Below are 20,981 nucleotides of genomic sequence, written 5' to 3'. Positions count from 1 at the left end.
TGCAGAAAACTTTATTGTCCCATTCACTAGGGCTCTGCTTGGCATTTGGTTTTCCTAATAGGAGGATTGGAGGTATTCTGCCGCCTGCCCGTAGCTTGTCTTTGATCAGATTGCTAAACTTTGTTTTGTTGACCTCTGTAGGTCTAGATAAACGTATTCCAGGATTCAATGTAACAAACAATGCATGACTGAATTGTCTGTTGTATGTTCCAATCCTCTCCAATTTTCTTTCAAATCCATCTCAGACGAAGGCCAGTCCCTCAGGTTCTGCACAGCAGGGGGGGCAACGTCCGGCACTTCTTCCCAGTGGTTCAAAATGTCACACCACATGCAGCTGTTGGTGCACAATCTTTCACTTGGTTATATATACTGTCAGTGGGTGGTATACAGAGACTGGTAACAGTAGGTGCTGTACAACAGGCCCCTAGATAGTACCTCTCACACCTGTAGACTGAGCCATTTGCGCCGTTCAGGTTTCTTCCGTAGCACCATCATTTGGTGAAGACAAGTGCAGAAACCCAACCTGAAAACAATATACAGGATGTCTCTATGGCACCGTGAAGAGCAACAACAAGACGAACATCCTAAAGACATGGACCGTGTCCTTCCACTGAACTTGAAGTCACGGACTGCTTGGTAATGTTACGCGGTTTCATCAGCAGTTTGTCAAGTACAGAGCTCAAGTGCCTCGCTCAATCTCCCGAGGGGCCATGACACCCACGCTTGACGACAGAGGCAACAGTAAGCTCTGAATGCTAACTGAAGCATTTGTGATTACGGGCGTCTGAGGGCGTCTCTAGGAGCACTAGAGAGCACTCTCTTATTACAAGAAATCCTGAAGGCTGTTTTAGAGAATTGGAAAACAGGTTACTGTACTGTTGAATTAAGCCAATTACAAATGACAGAAGTATAGGGACGGTAGCAGTAGCATGAACAATTATTTTCAACAGAATTACTATCTGAAAGAAACGCATAGCATGGACACACAGTTAGCCACTGTAGCGGAACGATAACTGCCCGACCATAAGTCCAACATTACAATAACATCTCAGCATTTTACATGTATACATAAGACATAAGATGGCCAGTATCTAAATGTCATTACTCTATAAATACAGGATGGTACCTTTCTTATTTGTAGAATGGCAGTGATGTTTCTTGCTCAGACGTAATAAGGACAAGGTAATCTCCCGCTGAGTCAGAAAGGAAATGTCCCTTTCTTTTTCCTAGCTCAAATAAGCAAGGCTTGACTTTGATGCACAATTCAATGGCAAGGCGTGCATGGTGAGATACACAGAATAATACATTATTTCCCTTCCTGAAATGTCTGACTGTCTGTCTTCTAAATGCGTAGGCAAATCAGGCAAACGTGTGCAGCTAAAGACCAACAAGGTTTGAAGTGTTTCTGCAACGTAGTCAACCAAGTACAACTGAACCTCTTGTAATGCTAGACCATGTGAAACCAGACCAACAAGACAGGTTTCTCCTTGCCAACAGACAAGAAGAGTCTTCTCTGAGCAAAACATCAAAAGGTGGGCAAATACATTGTTCGATTGCAGCTATGGTGTAACTTCTTGTCATGGCAGTTACTAGGAGTTGCTTTAAACATGTCAGGCATGAAATAATACTATTTCATCACATGAAGCTCATGGTGGATTGTTTGGTGCTTTTAAATTAACCTAGTTACACTTGAAAATTGAAAAAAATTGCAAAAAAAAAGAAGAATATATATTTCTGCGATTGACTTACTGTACATTCAGGTATCACCAAACCATGGCTGGTCATTTCAACCTGATTAAATATGCCATTGTATCCTGCACAATCTTCATGAGGTTTTTAAGTGATGAGGCCAGAAACTCCAAACGTAAGTAATCTCTGTTTTCTTTTTGTTCCTATTGATCATTTTATTATGTTTGCATGATTCAATTGAACGCAGATGTATTCTGCATGCACATACTCTGTATTCTATGTGTGTAAACTTTACCACCCAAGGACATTAAAAATGATATAGTACTGGATTACCTGGATGGGGGAATTAGACTTTTCTCTAAAGACCAACTTCTACATGGCAGTCTTCCTCCCAATAGGTATTTGCTATTGCGATGTATCTCAGAGATTATCCGGAGGAAAATTCAGCTATTAGTGCATATGAAATGTACATCTTTTTTTCTTTTACATCTATTTCGTAGAAAATTAAAACCCACCTGATAGTTGATATGGGAAGGGTACCAGATCTGTGCAAGTAAAAGCCCAGTGAGAGTGACTGTTCATTCTAAAGCCCATTACTACAGCTGAGGGGGTATTTCTGGTTGCATATCACATCAGTCTGGACTGGGTTCAATATCTACTTCCCCTCCAAGGAATGTCAATGCAAGTCACTTCGGGTAACCGAGAGAGGTTACTAATTTTCTCCTAATCAGCCACCTTAGGTGCCAATCAAAAGGTATATTGAACTTTCCTTTGCTGCTTTACAGGAGATATTGTAAACTGGCACAGAACAGAATGTCACTGCTAGTGTCGCTTTCTTCTTTGCCAAATTACTACAGGGATTTTGCATCACAACACTGTCGCTTTAATATTTTTAATAATATTGCCTTGCTTTTTGTATTAATTTTCTAACAATTTGTAAATAAATCAAATGCTCTCTAGTATGGTTCCATATTATATAGCGTGATTGGTTTGTTACAAGTCCTATGTTTGCCTCTTCCAGGAACATCATTTGACAACGGGGGAATGCTCATTTCCTCTTTTCAAGAAAGTCTTCAGATGGTGGACACAGCATTATGTCACACCAGGACAGAGTAATGAACCTAATCACAGTGTGTGCATGGTTCATGCGAGACTGTTCCTAGAAATATTTTTTTTTTATATATTTTTTTTAAGAGCAAGGGGTCCACTTTTTCACCTTATCTGACAATTCCTCTGAATCACAGGCGAGGCACACTCCAGTCTCCAATGCAGCTGTTTACATTTCTCCGGCAAGCAGAGCCTGAGACCCAAGAGATTTCCAGAGCTGCAGAGGTCTTTGACACAACTCTGTTTATTCTAAAGGACAGAGCCAGCCGGAGACAGAAAAGGGCACTTGTTGCATCAGGTAGATCCACGGTCATATTTCACTTCAACCGTTATCACACTGTATATGAATAATGTAGGCTATGCTATATGCTTGCAATAACAGCACAAAGGTCATTTCTATTCTGTGGTATATTCAGATAGCCCACACGGATCTCAGGAAGTTAACTTGAGCCAGTTACTGGTATGACATAGAAGTGCAAAGAGATGCATGCAGGATCCACACTAACAGTTAAACGTCAAAGATAAGCCTTTTCGCATATACAGTGTCAGCAATGTTATTGAATTGCAAATGGCTGCCCTGACTAGCCTAATTAGATGATCTGTTTGCAGACCATTTGCATTAGTTAACTCAGTGCTGTCACTTCTCAAGAGCTCCTTTCATTGGAGGACTTGGCGCTGATTGCAGACCTGTCAGGCTGTCCTCCACCCGTTCACCCAGCCTTCTGTCACAACGATTGCCTCGCCAACAAGTACCGTTCCATATCTGGAGTCTGCAATAATAGGTGTCTGGTATATTTTCTATATAATTTCATTCAATCTGAACATCCACAATAAGGTTTGTTTACGCTTACATTTTACATTTCTCAAAATAGATTAGAAAATATATTTTTTCTTCATAGAGTCAAAAAATTACTGTAGGATTTTATGTTTTTTAAGTAACTAGAAATTGAATAACCCCTCCCCTCCCCATACACACACACACACACACACACACACACACACACAGCTTTTTCCTGTTGATTTCCACCCAATTCCTCTAAATACTCCCACCATGCACTATAATTAACTTATTCTCTGTGAGATGTTGCATAGGGCCGGGGCATACACACCTGTTTGGTATTATGGGGTATTTTGACAGATTTTTAAAACATATTTTTCAGGCAAAAGCCTTTCTGGGGCACAGCCAACAGTGCCTTGGCCAGATGGCTTCCGGCAGAATATGAAGACGGAGAAAGACAACCAAAGGGCTGGAACCACGGTCAACTATACAACGGCTTCCAGCTTCCCCCGGTAATCTCTAAAGTGTGAGACTGCAGGTGCACCATGTTTAGTAAAAAAAAAAAAAAAAGCCATTCGAAAGGATGCTGTTTTTTTTTTCTTCCAGTGTTATCTGTTAAATTAAAACATGTACAGTATATCCCTTTTGCATTTTAATAACACATGGCTGTAGCTGCCTGCATTCATTGGGGCAGGTACCAGAGATATTAACTATTTCTGGTTCTAGAAAATATATATATTTTTTTATCTTACTGACAAAGTGTTAATGTCATTATTATTTTTTTACCAAGAGGAATTTATTCTGATTTGCATTTATATTTGCATTTCAGATATTTTCAGCTGTCTTATTTCATGTTATCACCACACACTGACTGGATTTTTTAAAATGGAGATCATTAAATATACAATACATTATGTAGCTACACAGCCTGCAGTTTGCACAGTGTTTGACCCACTAAATGGAACCTATAATTTATGTATCTGTATTACAACATGTTTTTACTGTGATTCTGAAGCTACTGTAAATCCCAATTTTTCTCAGAGGTTGTGAAGTTGGTAAAACAGCCTTGTAATCCTCGAACACTCATTGAAACTAACTAAAATGTAATCTACGTAATCTCCAAAAGTAACTATTTATCATGAGGGCCATAAACAATAACTACTAATGCTGCATACTCAAATAAATATAAAAATCTCACCTTTCTGATAAAAAATAGTTGCTGAGGTATTGTCACTTTTGAGTACACAAGCTCAAGTAAATACAACTATGATAAAATATGAAATATTTTATATGATGTATTTCCTACTCAACTCAACAAAACTGCATGAATAAGGTTGGACATTTTACTTATATGCTCTCTAAATATAGTATAATCAAATTATAAAATGACTAACTACACGATTTCACCTTCCTTATAACTGTAAAATAAATATTTGTGAATATTTTCTAAGGGTCTCTCTAGATCAAAACATCTTCCCCACCGCTGTGAACGTCACACAGAGCTCTAGCTTTGCTTCCTGAACTCGTTAGGAACTGGCCTTTCATCTTATATGAATGTTGTCCGTCTATGACAAACAGAAATAGTTTTTTCTTTAAAATCTACAAATTATTTTAGATTTCTGGCTATAAATCGATCTCAGAATGTTCTAGAACGACAAAACCACTTCCTCCTGCTGCGTTACGATGTAATGATAGATATACACGGCGAGGCATGGCTTAACATGACCACACCCCTGAGTAGGGTACAGCCGTAGAGTACTCCCGTTACTCCCATGTAATAAGCCTAACTTTGGCGGCATTCTTAGCAAACTACTGACACTTTTTTGTTGTTTTAACAAACGTTTTCATCAGTGTCGTTACTAAAATACTTGGCTGTCACAACAACAAATGATTTACATGATACGTATTCTGCCACTCTAATGTGTTACCTGACCTGCTAACACTGACAGTAGAGCTAGTAAAGTTGTCTGATTATATTTACGTCACTGTTTGTTTACCCATAGCTTTTTTGCCGGTTAGCTGACGTTAGTTGGCTGGCTAGCGAGATAAGCTAATCTTGATCTAATTAGCTAGTCTTAATAATAATAATAATAATAATAATAATAATAATAATAATATGCCATTTAGCAGACGCTTTTATCCAAAGCGACTTTCAAATCAAATCAAATCAAATTTTATTGGTCACATGCGCCGAATACAACAGGTGCAGACATTACAGTGAAATGCTTACTTACAGCCCTTAACCAACAGTGCATTTATTTTAAACAAAAAAGTAAGAATAAAACAACAACAAAAAAGTGTTGAGAAAAAAAGAGCAGAAGTAAAAATAAAGTGACAGTAGGGAGGCTATATATACAATAGAATAAAGTGACAGTAGGGAGGCTATATATACAGGGGGGTACCGTTGCATAGTCAATGTGCGGGGGCACCGGCTAGTTGAGGTAGTTGAGGTAATATGTACATGTGGGTAGAGTTAAAGTGACTATGCATAAATACTTAACAGAGTAGCAGCAGCGTAAAAAGTATGGGGTGGGGGGGCAGTGCAAATAGTCCGGGTAGCCATGATTAGCTGTTCAGGAGTCTTATGGCTTGGGGGTAGAAGCTGTTGAGAAGTCTTTTGGACCTAGACTTGGCACTCCGGTACCGCTTGCCGTGCGGTAGCAGAGAGAACAGTCTATGACTAGGGTGACTGGAGTCTTTGACAATTTTGAGGGCCTTCCTCTGACACCGCCTGGTATAGAGGTCCTGGATGGCAGGGAGCTTTGCCCCTGTGATGTACTGGGCCGTACGCACTACCCTCTGTAGTGCCTTGCGGTCAGAGGCCAAGCAGTTGCCATACCAGGCGGTGATGCAACCAGTCAGGATGCTCTCGATGGTGCAGCTGTAGAATTTTTTGAGGATCTGAGGACCCATGCCAAATCTTTTTAGTCTCCTGAGGGGGAATAGGCTTTGTCGTGCCCTCTTCACGACTGTCTTGGTGTGTTTGGACCATGATAGTTCGTTGGTGATGTGGACACCAAGGAACTTGAAGCTCTCAACCTGTTCCACTACAGCCCCGTCGATGAGAATGGGGGTGTGCTCAGTCCTCTTTTTTTTCCTGTAGTCCACAATCATCTCCTTTGTCTTGGTCACGTTGAGGGAGAGGTTGTTGTCCTGGCACCACACGGCCAGATCTCTGACCTCCTCCCTATAGGCTGTCTCATCGTTGTCGGTGATCAGGCCTACCAATGTTGTGTCGTCGGCAAACTTAATGATGGTGTTGGAGTCGTGCCTGGCCATGCAGTCATGGGTGAACAGAGAGTACAGGAGGGGACTGAGCACGCACCCCTGAGGGGCCCCCGTGTTGAGGATCAGTGTGGCAGATGTGTTGTTACCTACCCTTACCACCTGGGGGCGGCCCGTCAGGAAGTCCAGGATCCAGTTGCAGAGGGAGGTGTTTAGTCCCAGGATCCTTAGCTTAGTGATGAGCTTTGAGGGCACTATGGTGTTGAATGCTGAGCTGTAGTCAATGAATAGCATTCTCACGTAGGTGTTCCTCTTGTCCAGGTGGGAAAGGGCAGTGTGGAGTGCGATAGAGATTGCATCATCTGTGGATCTGTTGGGGCGGTATGCAAATTGGAGTGGGTCTAGGGTTTCTGGGATTATGCTGTTGATGTGAGCCATGACCAGTCTTTCAAAGCACTTCATGGCTACAGACGTCAGTGCCACGGGTCGGTAGTCATTTAGGCAGGTTATCTTAGAGTTCTTGGGCACGGGGACTATGGTGGTCTGCTTGAAACATGTTGGTATTACAGACTCAGTCAGGGACATGTTGAAAATGTCAGTGAAGACACTTGCCAGTTGGTCAGCACATGCTCGGAGTACACGTCCTGGTAATCCGTCTGGCCCTGCGGCCTTGTGAATGTTGACCTGCTTAAAAGTCTTACTCACATCGGCTACGGAGAGCGTGATCACATAGTCGTCCGGAACAGCTGGTGCTCTCATGCATGCTTCAGTGTTGCTTGCCTCGAAGCGAGCATAGAAGTGGTTTAGCTCGTCTGGTAGGCTTGTGTCACTGGGCAGCTCGCGGCTGTGCTTCCCTTTGTAGTCTGTAATAGTTTTCAAGCCCTGCCACATCCGACGAGCGTCAGAGCCAGTGTAGTATGATTCAATCTTAGACCTGTATTGACTCTTTGCCTGTTTGATGGTTCGTCAGAGGTCATAGCGGGATTTCTTATAAGCGTCCGGGTTAGAGTCCCGTTCCTTGAACGCGGCAGCTCTACCCTTTAGCTCAGTGCGGATGTTTCCTGTAATCCATGGCTTCTGGTTGGGGTATGTACGTACGGTCACTGTGGGGACGACATCATCGATGCACTTATTGATGAAGCCAGTGACTGATGTGGTGTACTCCTCAATGCTGTCTGAAGAATCCCGGAACATGTTCCAGTCTGTGCTAGCAAAACAGTCCTGTAGCTTAGCATCTGCGTCATCTGACCACTTTTTTATTAGCCGAATCACTGGTGCTTCCTGCTTCAGTTTTTGCTTATAAGCAGGAATCAGGAGGATAGAGTTATGGTCAGATTTGCCAAATGGAGGGCGAGGGAGAGCTTTGTATGCGTCTCTGTGTGTGGAGTAAAGGTGGTCTAGAGTTTTTTCCCCTCTGGTTGCACATTTAACATGCTGGTAGAAATTAGGTAGAACGGATTTAAGTTTCCCTGCATTAAAGTCCCCTGCTACTAGGAGCGCTGCATCTGGATGAGCGTTTTCCTGTTGATTAATGGCCTTGTACAACTCATTCAGTGCAATCTTAATGCCAGCATTGGTTTGTGGTGGTAAATAGACAGCTATGAAAAATATAGATGAAAACTCTCTTGGTAAATAGTGTGGTCTACAGCTTATCATAAGATACTCTACCTCAGGCGAGCAAAACCTTGAGACTTCCTTAGTATTTGATTTTGTGCACCAGCTGTTGTTTACAAATATACAGAGACCGCCACCCCTCGTCTTACCCGAGTCTGCCGTTCTGTCCTGCCGATGTAGCGTATAGCCTGCTAGCTGAATGTTATCATTGTCGTCGTTCAGCCACGACTCCGTGAAACATAAGATATTACAGTTTTTAATGTCCCGTTGGTAGGATAACCGTAATCTTAAATCGTCCATTTTATTCTCCAAAGCTTGAACGTTGGCTAATAGGATTGATGGGAGAGGCAGTTTACTCGTTCGCCGTCGGATCCTTACAAGGCACCCGGATCTGCGTCCACGATATCTCCGTCTCTTCATCACGCGAATGACGGGGATCTGGGCCTTGTCGGGAGTCTGTAGAATATCCTTCGCGAACGCCTCGTTGAAGAAAAAGTGTTCGTCCAACGCGAGGTGAGTAATCGCTGTCCTGATATCCAGAAGCTCTCTTTGGTTATAAGAGACGATGGCAGAAACATTATGTACAAAATAAATTACAAATAACGCGGAAAAACACACATAATAGTACAATTGGTTAGAGGGCTGTAAAACGGCAGCCATCTTCTTCCGGCGCTGTTCTTCATGGAGTCAAGACTATCACGTGAACGCAGCATGTGCTTTGTCAGTGACGTAGGGTTCAGCCAGGAGTTGATGGGATAGTCGGAAGAGTGAATTAAATGGTAGGAGGGACATCCCATCTTCAAGTGCTGTGTCTGTGAGAACCAGGGCTATCGCTCAATGCAAGCCATTTCAATCTACTGTGTCCACAGATTGATTTATAAGTTTTAAAAAAAATGCCAGTTTAAAACCGGTACCACAACCACGCAGGTCCCCTAAACAGGGGACTTTACATATAAGAGGTTTATAAAAGGCCATCTTTGTTGAGAGACAAGGCCATGGACTATGGCCATGCTGTCAGTGTGCTTGTGTTTGTGAACAGTGAAGCTGTCGATTTATTCATTATCCTGTACGAGGATGGGTTTAGAACAATCAAACACAGAAGCTCCAAAATATCAACCTTCATCGTCCAACCAGACTATGTGTCATGTTCCCACTGCATTACCAGGTACAGGAAGTCAGCAAGAAAATACTGCAGAGCTCCAGCCGGCCGATGTTGCTAGATGATGTCTATTGTCAGATGCTAGTGGACTGGGGCCAGTACATAGACCATGACATATCCTTCACTCCTCAAAGCACAAGCAGAGCTGCTTTCTTGGGAGGACTGGACTGCCTGGAAACGTGTGAAAACATAAATCCCTGCTTCCCTATTGAGGTAACCACTCATAAATCACCCCAATGAATACACTTTCACATCACTTGTCTGTCTGCTTCCCAAATCCTACCAGTCCCTTTTAGGGAGACAAAAGTGTTGCTTTTGTATAACACTTGTATATAACTGTGTATAAGTTGTGTTCTTTCTCTCGCAGACACTCCCTCGTGACAAACTGTCTGGGAACAGAAGCTGCGTGCCATTCTTCCGTTCATCGCCAGCCTGCTTCTCCGGTGATGCACAGGCTGCGACGGCGGACATCAAACAAGTGCTACAGCGTCAACAAATGAACTCAATCACGTCTTTCCTGGATGCATCCACTGTATATGGCCACACCCCGTATTTACAGAGTGCCCTTCGAGACCTCTCGAGCTCCGATGGTCGGCTGGCTGTCAACAGCAGATTCAGTGACTGGAGTGGCAGACCCTACCTGTCTTTTGTCCCCAACACCCCGTCTCCATGCTTCCAAGATCCAGGGGATCCCCTGGGGGAAAGGGTGGATTGTTTCCTGGCTGGGGACAGCAGGGTGAATGAGGTTCTGCCCCTGGCGGTTCTACACACGCTGTGGATGAGGGAACACAATAGAATCGCAGAGGCCTTGAAGAGCCTCAACCCACACTGGAGCGCAGAGATCATTTACCAAGAGGCCCGCAAGATCATCGGAGCGCTTCACCAGGCAAGTCCTACTGTACACGATGGAAACACCATGACAATATCGTATGAATAGGATTAAAATACACAGTCGTGCTGTACGTTCACTTTGGGGAGCCTTGCTTTGTTATGGGAGTACTCGGCAGCCCTAGTTCCTACTGCCTGATGTATGATGTTACTTGTTGTAGTGAGATTATCAGAGTGTTATTACCATTATCCAGGTATTTATCAGATTAAAGATTACCAAAAGTTAGCCCTTTTATAGATGAGGTCAAAAGTCACTCTTAATTCAGAGTTCTTATCTGTGTCAGAACAATGGGGTTTGAATTTAAAGTGCTCAAATAACTTCCTAAAAATGGCCTCTGGTCTTACATTAGTCAATGCAAAACATTATACTGAACAAAAATAGAAACGTATGTTGGTCCCATGTTTCATGAGCTGAAATAAAATATCCCAGAATTTTTCTATACGCACAAAAAGCTTATTTCTCTCCAATTTTGTGCACAAATTTGTTTACATCAATGTTAGTGAACATTTCTCCTTTGCCAAGATAACCCATCCAGCTGACAGGTGGCATAGGTGCACCTTGTGCTGGGGACAAGAAAAGGTCACTCTAAAATGTGCAGTTTTGTCCCACACCACAATGCCACAGATGCAGGAATGTCCACCAGAGCTGTTGCCAGAGAATTTAATGTTCATTTCTCTACCATAAGCCACCTTCAACGTTGTTTTAGAGATTTTGGCAGTACGTCCAACCGGCCTCACAACCGCAGACCACGTGTAACAATGCCAGCCCAGGACCACCACATCTGGCTTCTTGACCTGCGGGATCGTCTGAGGCAGGGGGTGGGGGTGGTGCTGAGGACTATTTCTGTCTGTAATAAAGCCCTTTTGTGGGGAAAAACTCATTCTGATTGGGTGAGCCTGGCTCCCAAGTGGGTGGGCCTATGCCCTCCCAGGCCCACCAATGGCTGCGCCCATGCCCTGTCATGTGAAATCGATTGATTAGGGCCTAATTTATTTATTTAAATTGACTGATTTCCTTAAATGAACTGTAACTCAGTAAAATCGTTGAAATTGTTGCATGTTGCGTTTATATTTTTGTTCAGTATAGTTCTGTCTCAATACCCAGACCTACAGAAATATTTTGATTATAAAACTTTCTAATTCAGTTCTTATCTTTTCTGGTTGAATGTCAAAAGAGGATAGCCTGCTGGCTTAGTCCACCTGGCATAGAATAAGGTGAACTGAATCACCTGCATGTTCTTGTGATTTCAAAATGTGATAGAAAATGGCCCAATGGCAATCCCAGAGTGGATATGAGGATAACACTATAACCCTCTGTCACGATCGTCGGATACAGAGGACCAAAGCGCAGCGTTATTTGCGAACATGCTTTTATTTATGATTACACGACCAAAATAACAAAATCGATACGTGACGTCCAAAGGTGCAAAACACAAACCTACACAGGAACAAGATCCCACACCCCACTGTGGCAAACAGACTGAATAAATATGGTTCCCAATCAGAGACAACCAGCAACAGCTGACACTAGTTGCCTCTGATTGAGAACCACTTTGGCCAACCTAGAAACACAACAACTAGAATCGACAAAGGAAACTCACACCCTGGCTCAACATACAAGTGTCCCCAGAGCCAGGGCGTGACACCCTCATGGTGTATGTTTTACTTCTTAGGAATCCCTATGACCACAGGGACAGGGCAGTATGAAGATCAAGGCCAGGTAGACTACTAAATACTTTCCGCTATCCCAGCTGGATAAAAGCGGCATTATAGAGGTCAAAGAAGAATCTGTAAGGCTTAAGTGCAGCCCAAGCCTCTTTACATTGAAATGACAGAGAACATATGAAGTCTTGTCGGAGAGAGGCTAAACGACAGGGAGAGAACATATGAAGTCTTGTCGGAGAGAGGCTAAATGACAGGGAGAGAACATATGAAGTCTTGTCGGAGAGAGGCTAAATGACAGGGAGAGAACATATGAAGTCTTGTCGGAGAGAGGCTAAACGACAGGGAGAGAACATATGAAGTCTTGTCGGAGAGAGGCTAAATGACAGGGAGAGAACATATGAAGTCTTGTCGGAGAGAGGCTAAATGACAGGGAGAGAACATATGAAGTCTTGTTGGAGAGAGGCTAAATGACAGGGAGAGAACATATGAAGTCTTGTCGGAGAGAGGCTAAATGACAGGGAGAGAACATATGAAGTCTTGTTGGAGAGAGGCTAAATGACAGGGAGAGAACATATGAAGTCTTGTCGGAGAGAGGCTAAATGACAGGGAGAGAACATATGAAGTCTTGTCGGAGAGAGGCTAAATGACAGGGAGAGAACATATGAAGTCTTGTCGGAGAGAGGCTAAATGACAGGGAGAGAACATATGAAGTCTTGTCGGAGAGAGGCTAAATGACAGGGAGAGAACATATGAAGTCTTGTCGGAGAGAGGCTAAATGAGTGCACAAACCAGAATACAGTTGTTTCAACAATGTCTCTGAAGGGTTGATTTTCTATAGATTATCAACTTGTCTGTCTTGTCAAATGTGAAAAGAGCAAGGCTTTCATATACATATACATACTGCAGTGTATGTGTGTGAAACAGCGTCCTCCGTAATTATTGGGACAGCATTTCTCCTTCTTTTGGCTCTATACTTCAGAAGTTTGGATTTGAAATGATACAAAGTACAGACTGTCAGCTTTAATTTGAGAGTATTTTCATCCATATCAGGTGAACCGTTTAGAAATTACAGCACTTTTTGTAAATAGTCCCCCCCCCCCCCCATTTTAGGGGTGCAAAAGTTTTGGGACAAAGGAGTACAACGTTTAGTATTTGGTCCCGTATTCACAGCACGCAATGACTCATCAAGCTTGTGAATCTACACATTTGTTGGATGCATTTGCTGTTTACTTTGCTTGTGTTTCAGATTATTTTGTGACCAATAGAAATGTATGGTAAATAATGTATTTTGTCATTTTTTTTTGTCACTTTTATTGTAAATAAAAATATCATATATTTCTCAACACTTTTACATGAATGTGGATGCTACCATTATTACAGATAATGCTGAATGAATCGTGAATAATGATGAGCGAGAAAGTTACAGATAAACAAATATCTTACCCCTACAAAAATGCTAACCTCCCCTGTTATTGTAATGGTGAGAGGTTAGCATGTCTGGGGGCATGATATTTGCGCATCTGTAATTTTATCACTCATCATTATTCATGATCCATTCAGGATGACCCTAAATCATGGTACCATTCACATTAATGTAGGAGTGTTTAGAAACATATTATATTCTTATTTACAATAAAAGTGACTCCACAATGACACAATACATTATTTATAATTTACATTAGGCACAAAATAATCTGGTGGAGAGCCAAGGCCTTTATAAATAGTGATGAGGCCAGATGACATTTTCTGAGGTTAATCAAGGGGAACAAATAAACAACCATATCTCCAAGCTCGCATAGGATATCCCAAAATACCATCTCAGTAGAATATTTTCAGATGAATGTATACACCCTGTCCTAGATAATCTTGCAAATTTTCTGCAAGGATATCTGGCAGCAGTGCACTAGTTATTTCTTATCAACTGATCCTTTGAACCCTGAAGGTAACCTGTTCTGTTCCACCTTGGACTACAGGAAGAAAAAAAATATATATATATACAGTGGGGAGAACAAGTATTTGATACACTGCCGATTTTGCAGGTTTTCCTACTTACAAAGCATGTAGAGGTCTGTAATTTTTTATCCTAGGTACACTTCAACTGTGAGAGACGGAATCTAAAACAAAAATCCAGAAAATCACATTGTATGATTTTTAAATAATTAATTTGCATTTTATTGCATGACATAAGTATTTGATACATCAGAAAAGCAGAACTTAATATTTGGTACAGAAACGTTTGTTTACAGAGATCATACGTTTCCTGTAGGTCTTGACCAGGTTTGCACACACTGCAGCAGGGATTTTGGCCCACTCCTCCATACAGACCTTCTCCAGATCCTTCAGGTTTCGGGCTGTTGCTGGGCAATAAGACTTTCAGCTCCCTCCAAAGATTTTCTATTGGGTTCAGGTCTGGAGACTGGCTAGGCCACTCCAGAACCTTGAGATGCTTCTTACGGAGCCACTCCTTAGTTGCCCTGGCTGTGTGTTTCGGGTCGTTGTCATGCTGGAAGACCCAGCCACGACCCACCTTCAATGCTCTTACTAAGGGAAGGAGGTTGTTGGCCAAGATCTCGCGATACATGGCCCCATCCATCCTCCCCTCAATACGGTGCAGTCGTCCTGTCCCCTTTGCAGAAAAGCATCCCCAAAGAATGATGTTTCCACCTCCATTCTTCACGGTTGGGATGGTGTTCTTGGGGTTGTACTCATCCTTCTTCTTCCTCCAAACACGGCGAGTGGAGTTTAGACCAAAAAGCTCTATTTTTGTCTCATCAGACCACATTACCTTCTCCCATTCCTCCTCTGGATCATCCAGATGGTCATTGGCAAACTTCAGACGGGCCTGGACATGCGCTGGCTTGAGCAGGGGGACCTTGCGTGCGCTGCAGGATTTTAATCCATGACGGCGTAGTGTGTTACTAATGGTTTTCTTTGAGACTGTGGTCCCAGCTCTCTTCAGGTCATTGACCAGGTCCTGCCGTGTAGTTCTGGGCTGATCCCATCACCTTCCTCATGATCATTGATGCCCCACGAGGTGAGATCTTGCATGGAGCCCCAGACCGAGGGTGATTGACCGTCATCTTGAACTTCTTCCATTTTCTAATAATTGCGCCAACAGTTGTTGCCTTCTCACCAAGCTGCTTGCTTATTGTCCTGTAGCCCATCCCAGCCTTGTGCAGGTCTACAATTTTATCCCTGATGTCCTTACACAGCTCTCTGGTCTTGGCCATTGTGGAGAGGTTGGAGTCTGTTTGATTGAGTCTGTGGAGAGGTGTATTTTATACAGGTAACGAGTTCAAACAGGTGCAGTTAATACAGGTAATGAGTGGATAACAGGAGGGCTTCTTAAAGAAAACTTAACAGGTCTGTGAGAGCCGGAATTCTTATTGGTTGGTAGGTGATCAAATACTTATGTCATGCAATAAAATGTAAATTAATTACTTAAAAATCATACAATGTAATTTTCTGGATTTTTGTTTTAGATTCCGTCTCTCACAGTTGAAGTGTACCGATGATAAAAATGACAGACCTCTACATGCTTTGTAAGTAGGAAAACCTGCAAAATCGGCAGTGTATCAAATACTTGTTCTCCCCACTGTATATATATACAGTGAGGGAATAAAGTATTTGATCCCCTGCTGATTTTGTACGTTTGCCCACTGACAAAGTAATGATCAGTCTATAATTTTAATGGTAAGTTTATTATTATTTGCGTACAAAATCAGCAGGGGATGAAATACTTTTTTCCCTCACTGTGTGTATATATATATATATATATATATATATATATATATATATATATATATATATATATATATATATATCTATATATATATTTAGGAATATATATATTTAGGAATATATTTAGGAATGGACATAGAAACTTCTAGATTGCAAAATGTCTTATTTTTCTAAACTTAACTAAAGGTCTCCTTTTGCTTTTTTTTCCTGTATTTGCCCCCAGATTATAACCACCAGGGATTATGTTCCCAAAATCATTGGAAGAGAGGCTTTTGATCTTTACATTGGTCCCTATGGGGGCTATGATCCGACTACAGAGCCCTCAGCCTCCAATGTGTTCTCCACCGCTGCATTCCGATTCGGCCATGCCACTATTCCCTCTGTTCTCAAGCGACTCAACCAGAGCTTCCAGGAACATGAACAGTTCTCCTCTTTGAGTCTGCATAAGACTTTCTTCAGTCCCTGGAGACTCGTGAAAGAGGGTTGGTATTCTCATATGCTGCATACTATTGGAACTAATAGGGTGGAGTGTTGCATACTAAACACTTTAAGGGCCAATCCTTAGTTGACGAAGGGCATCCCCACCCCTGTTTTGGTAAAAAGAAAAAGCTGAGGGATGGGCCTGGAGAAATGTAACCACTCAAATGTATAGATGGAGCTATGGATGCAAGGACTGACCATCCAAGATATCAACATTATAGTTTGAACCATGTGTTGAGGCTATACAGTGTTTGTTTACAATCTTTACAAACACTGTAAATAAAATATTTTTGGGGGTTCTGATGGTGTACAACAGTTGAACTAAGCTCATTAGGCATTTAAAAGTTATATTCTTAAAGAATCAATGGGTATATATAAATAATTTATAAGTCCATCAATACTTTGTAGAAACTCTCAGGTCAACTAAATATTTTGTGGACAAAATTCACATGATTTTTAAAGAAAGTGAAAACCCTACCTTAAGTTGTACTTTTACATTAATCTTAAATTCATGGGCATAAGGTGGCATTGGATATAAAGAATATGCATATGATTACATACTGTATATCTACATCTGACTGTTTAATCACAGGGGACTCATTAAAGGCTTTACAACATGATGTTTATTCACACGGGACTCATTAAAGGCTATACAACAAGATGTTTAATCAAAGGGGACTCATTAAAGGCTTCACAACATGATGTTTAATCACAGGGAACTCATTAAAGGCTACACAACACGATGTTTAATCACAGGGGACTCATTAGGCTATATCAAATGATGTTTAATCACAGGCGAGTCATTAAAGGCTATACAACATTATGTTTTTATCACAGGTGACTCATTAAAGGCTATACAGCATTATGTTTAATCACAGCGGACTCATTTCAGGCTATACTGCATGATGTTTTCGTGCAGGACATATTCCCACTTATCATGAATTGTCTAAATAGACACAGACAGGCGAACTCTACTAAGTAACGTAGCCTCTGAAGTCTATAACCGTACTACAGTTAACATGGGGCTCCCTTATAAAGTTAAAGTACTGTTAGTACTGTTCATAGGATATTGTTAAACTTGATAGAGACTTGGCACTGTTATTTGGCATTTTTAAAATAGGAATAATCCTGTGAGCTGCTCCAGAATACATTACCGAACATCCAAGGTGATGCCTAACTAGAGCGGACAGTGGTTACTGGCAGACCGAAATGATTTCGTCCCACAGCTATGCATTTTATTGCAATGAAAGGGACTTTTCATATTTACACAACTAGCCCTGCTGTTATTGCGGAGAATAATGTGTTTGCAAGTGGAAATTGTATTGTGAAATGTTGTCATCTTTTTTACCTCCACGAAAGGTGGACTAGAGCCAGTCCTCCGAGGCCTGTTGGGGACGCCGGCGGCTGTAGTGACCCCAGACAACCTACTGACGGAGGAGCTCACAGAGAGACTGGTGGTGCTTACTGTCCCAGGGGGCTTGGACCTGGCCGCACTCAACCTGCAGAGGGGACGTGATCATGGACTTCCAGGTCAGTGTTACCCATTAACAGGAGTCAATAATTAGGACAATTTAAACAAATCGAATTGAAATCCAACCAAATTTTTTTTTTTAAAGTATTAATGGCGCTGCAGTAGTCCACTGTGAAGATCTGTTTTTAATAATCTAGTAAGCAGGCATAATGCAATTGTATTATAATTATGTTCCAGGTTACAATGATTGGAGGACGTTCTGTGGACTTGACAGAATAGAGACTCAAGACGATTTCAGAGAAGTTGTAAAGGATGCAAGTGTTGTTGGAAAGATAATGGACCTGTACAGACATCCCGACAACATTGACGTGTGGTTAGGAGGGCTGGTGGAGGAGCCTCTGTCTGGCTCCAGGACTGGTCCACTCTTTTCATGCCTCATTGGAAAACAGATGAAGATGATTCGAGACGGGGACAGGTGAGCTTTTTTGAAACACATTAACAGATACTAAATGGAAAACATAACCGGTATTAGATACACTGTTGAAGCATTGTTGTAGTATTTGCTGCTTGGACCCCTAAGTATGCACTATACTGAAGCCTTCCTCTGTCTATATTGGACTGAATATTATTACTATCAATGAATTACTGTATGTTTTTTTTTTCAGGTTCTGGTGGGAGAGTGAGGGTGTGTTTACACAGGGTCAGAGGGCGGAACTTCTAAGGCACTCTCTATCTCGCGTCATCTGTGACAACAGTGAAGTGAAAGAGACACCTCTTGACCCCTTCAGGTTTGGGAAATACCCAGATGGTTTTCTCTTGTGTGACAATATACCATCAATGAACTTGGAGGCCTGGAGAGAGGAGGCTAGCCCAGGTATGACGTCATTTACAAACGCAGTATTTGTGTTTGGTGAGTCCGCCAGATCAGAGGCAGTAGGGATGACAACGTGTTATTTTTGATAGGTGTGAATTGGAACACATTGCTATCCCGCCCGAGCATTCTAAATGTAACGAGTACTTTTGGGTGTCAGGGAAAATGTAGGTAAAAAGTACATTATTTTATTTCGGAATGTAGTGGAGTAAAAGTAAAAGTTGTCAAAAATAGTAAAGTAAATTACAGATACCCCCCTCCCCCCCCCAAAAAGGCTTAAGTAGTACTTTGAAATATTGTTTTATTTAAAGGAAATATCCACCCAGAACCACTCATTCCTTTAATGTACAGTGTTAAATAACACTTATACGTGAGACCAATGTTTTTTGTGAACAAATGTTTCATTTTGGCGTTATAATAAGGTTGGTAGCAATATGGAAAATCGTTGTGCAAATCTGTTGCAGCTCAAGTCAACTACAAAATCCACAATGCAATGCTCTCTTTATGGGCTGGCTGGCTAGCTAGATAGCTAGGTAGCTAGCTAGCAAACGTAGCTACACACAATAATACTAAAGACAATATCAGCATGTAAAGTAGCTAGTTAGCTGTAAAATCGCCTAAACAAACTGCACTATCAATTTAGGAGTCTACAATCTCACCAACCTATAGATTGATGTGCCTCACAGAGTGGAGTCTAACATTCGCAATGGCAGATATACTTTTGAGGAAATGGGAAACATTGACCATGCTACGTCAATGGGCTGCGAAGGTGTATTCTGGGCGATTCTGGGACAAGGAGCGCTCTCCTTCAAGGAGTGAATGGGAGTCTATTGGGCGCTAGCTCAAAAACCCAACATTAGCATGAATTTCATCAACAAGAAGTACAACACTACAAATCTTCAGAGATGTGAGATAATTAACTTGCTATCTGTAATATCGTATAGCTTTGTAATCATGACATTACGTATTTTCTAGAAAAATAGGCAAGTTTCTCGACATATACACTGACTTTGAGAAGGGATTGCGTGACGATTAGCTTAGCAACGCAAGACGCTGCATGACAACATGAATGTGATTGGTCGACAGTCGGCTGGGTGGGGCGTTATACGTTCCTTCATTCATTGGATTCCTATCTCCTTTCTATAATATCTATGGCAACGGCACCATGCAATGCACCCTAGACTAAAGAGGCAGACCAATAGGAAAAATGTGCTAGACCCTCCGTTAAATTACACATTTCTCGAGGTAGGAATATCACAAAAAAATATTATCAATGGCTCATTTGAGAGAAGACATCCTGCCAAGTTTTTGAGATTGGCCAGTATTGAAATCTGACATGCGTTATAGACGTTTTCGTGATCTAAAAGTCGTATTCCTATTAACTTCCAGTGTAGTGAGAGCGACTTTATCACAGTGCTACGTCATACCGGCTGTATTTCTGCCTGCTTGAACGACAATAACTCAGATACACATGAAAACAATAAATGACCCATGGAATCAATGGAACATCACTCAGAGATGCACAAAAAACAATACAGCTTTCAAAATCGGTGACCCTTTCCTTTAAGTACTTTGCACCACTGCTCTGCACCAGAATCACCGAATTTCAATCAGAAGCCGAGTTGAAGTGAGACATAATACCAGTAGTGAGAGGAAATCAGTCTTCCATACAATCACAAATATTGAATTCTGAGATGTAACCATGGATACAACCAGTGAAACTCTAATCCACCTAGTATTATCTGTCCCACCCTGTATGAACTTCAGTGTAATCTTGCCTTGGTTCTTAACTGCCCCACTGGCATTCTTAGAGCAACACCATTGTGGGGGGAAAACTGTGAAAGCACAGTGTCGCCTGCAGTCACTTTGTGCATTTTAAATAGGAATAATGTGCCTGGGGAAAATACACATGTAATACAAATTGTATTTCCTATTTATTTTCAGACAACTACAGCTAAGATGAGAAGCAAGAGATCCTCCATGAAAACCCCACAGTGGCCTGTCTTGTTTTGCTCTGGGTTTTTATGCTTGTTATCCTGTATATTTTAAATTACTGTTTTCCGCCGCAATGCCTCTTATCTTTGTGAATGTCCTTCTTCTTCAGTTCAATGTATTTGACTGCCATATGGGACAAATAAAAGGAATAAGGGGTGTACAAAGTTGGTATATACTTATTCAAAAAGACAGCTGTAATTACTGTCAATCATGTTTCTTCATATTTTTTCATAAACCAAAGTAGATACTTTTAAGATTGTTCTATACATCAGTTGGGGTCTCTGTAAACTTCAATATG

The 20,981-nt window shown here is 41.7% G+C and overlaps 1 protein-coding gene across 1 annotated transcript; it reads left to right on the top strand.

The window, feature by feature from the left end:
* Positions 1 to 541: 541 nt before the first annotated feature.
* tpo (thyroid peroxidase) lies at positions 542 to 18,777 on the top strand (the record flags this gene model as incomplete). The annotated part of the gene is made up of 10 exons (XM_084144507.1): positions 542 to 636; positions 2,934 to 3,094; positions 3,446 to 3,578; positions 3,957 to 4,086; positions 9,579 to 9,785; positions 9,940 to 10,458; positions 16,090 to 16,348; positions 17,706 to 17,876; positions 18,055 to 18,292; positions 18,483 to 18,777. 10 exons carry the CDS (start codon positions 542 to 544, stop codon positions 18,775 to 18,777), a joined length of 2,208 nt encoding a protein of 735 aa, XP_084000633.1.
* Positions 18,778 to 20,981: the final 2,204 nt, after the last annotated feature.

Source organism: Coregonus lavaretus (assembly GCF_964263955.1).
Source record: "Coregonus lavaretus genome assembly, chromosome: 27".
Classification (NCBI taxonomy): domain Eukaryota; kingdom Metazoa; phylum Chordata; class Actinopteri; order Salmoniformes; family Salmonidae; genus Coregonus; species Coregonus lavaretus.
Note: the sequence above shows the minus strand (reverse complement) of the source record. Positions and strands in the feature narration are given on the sequence as shown.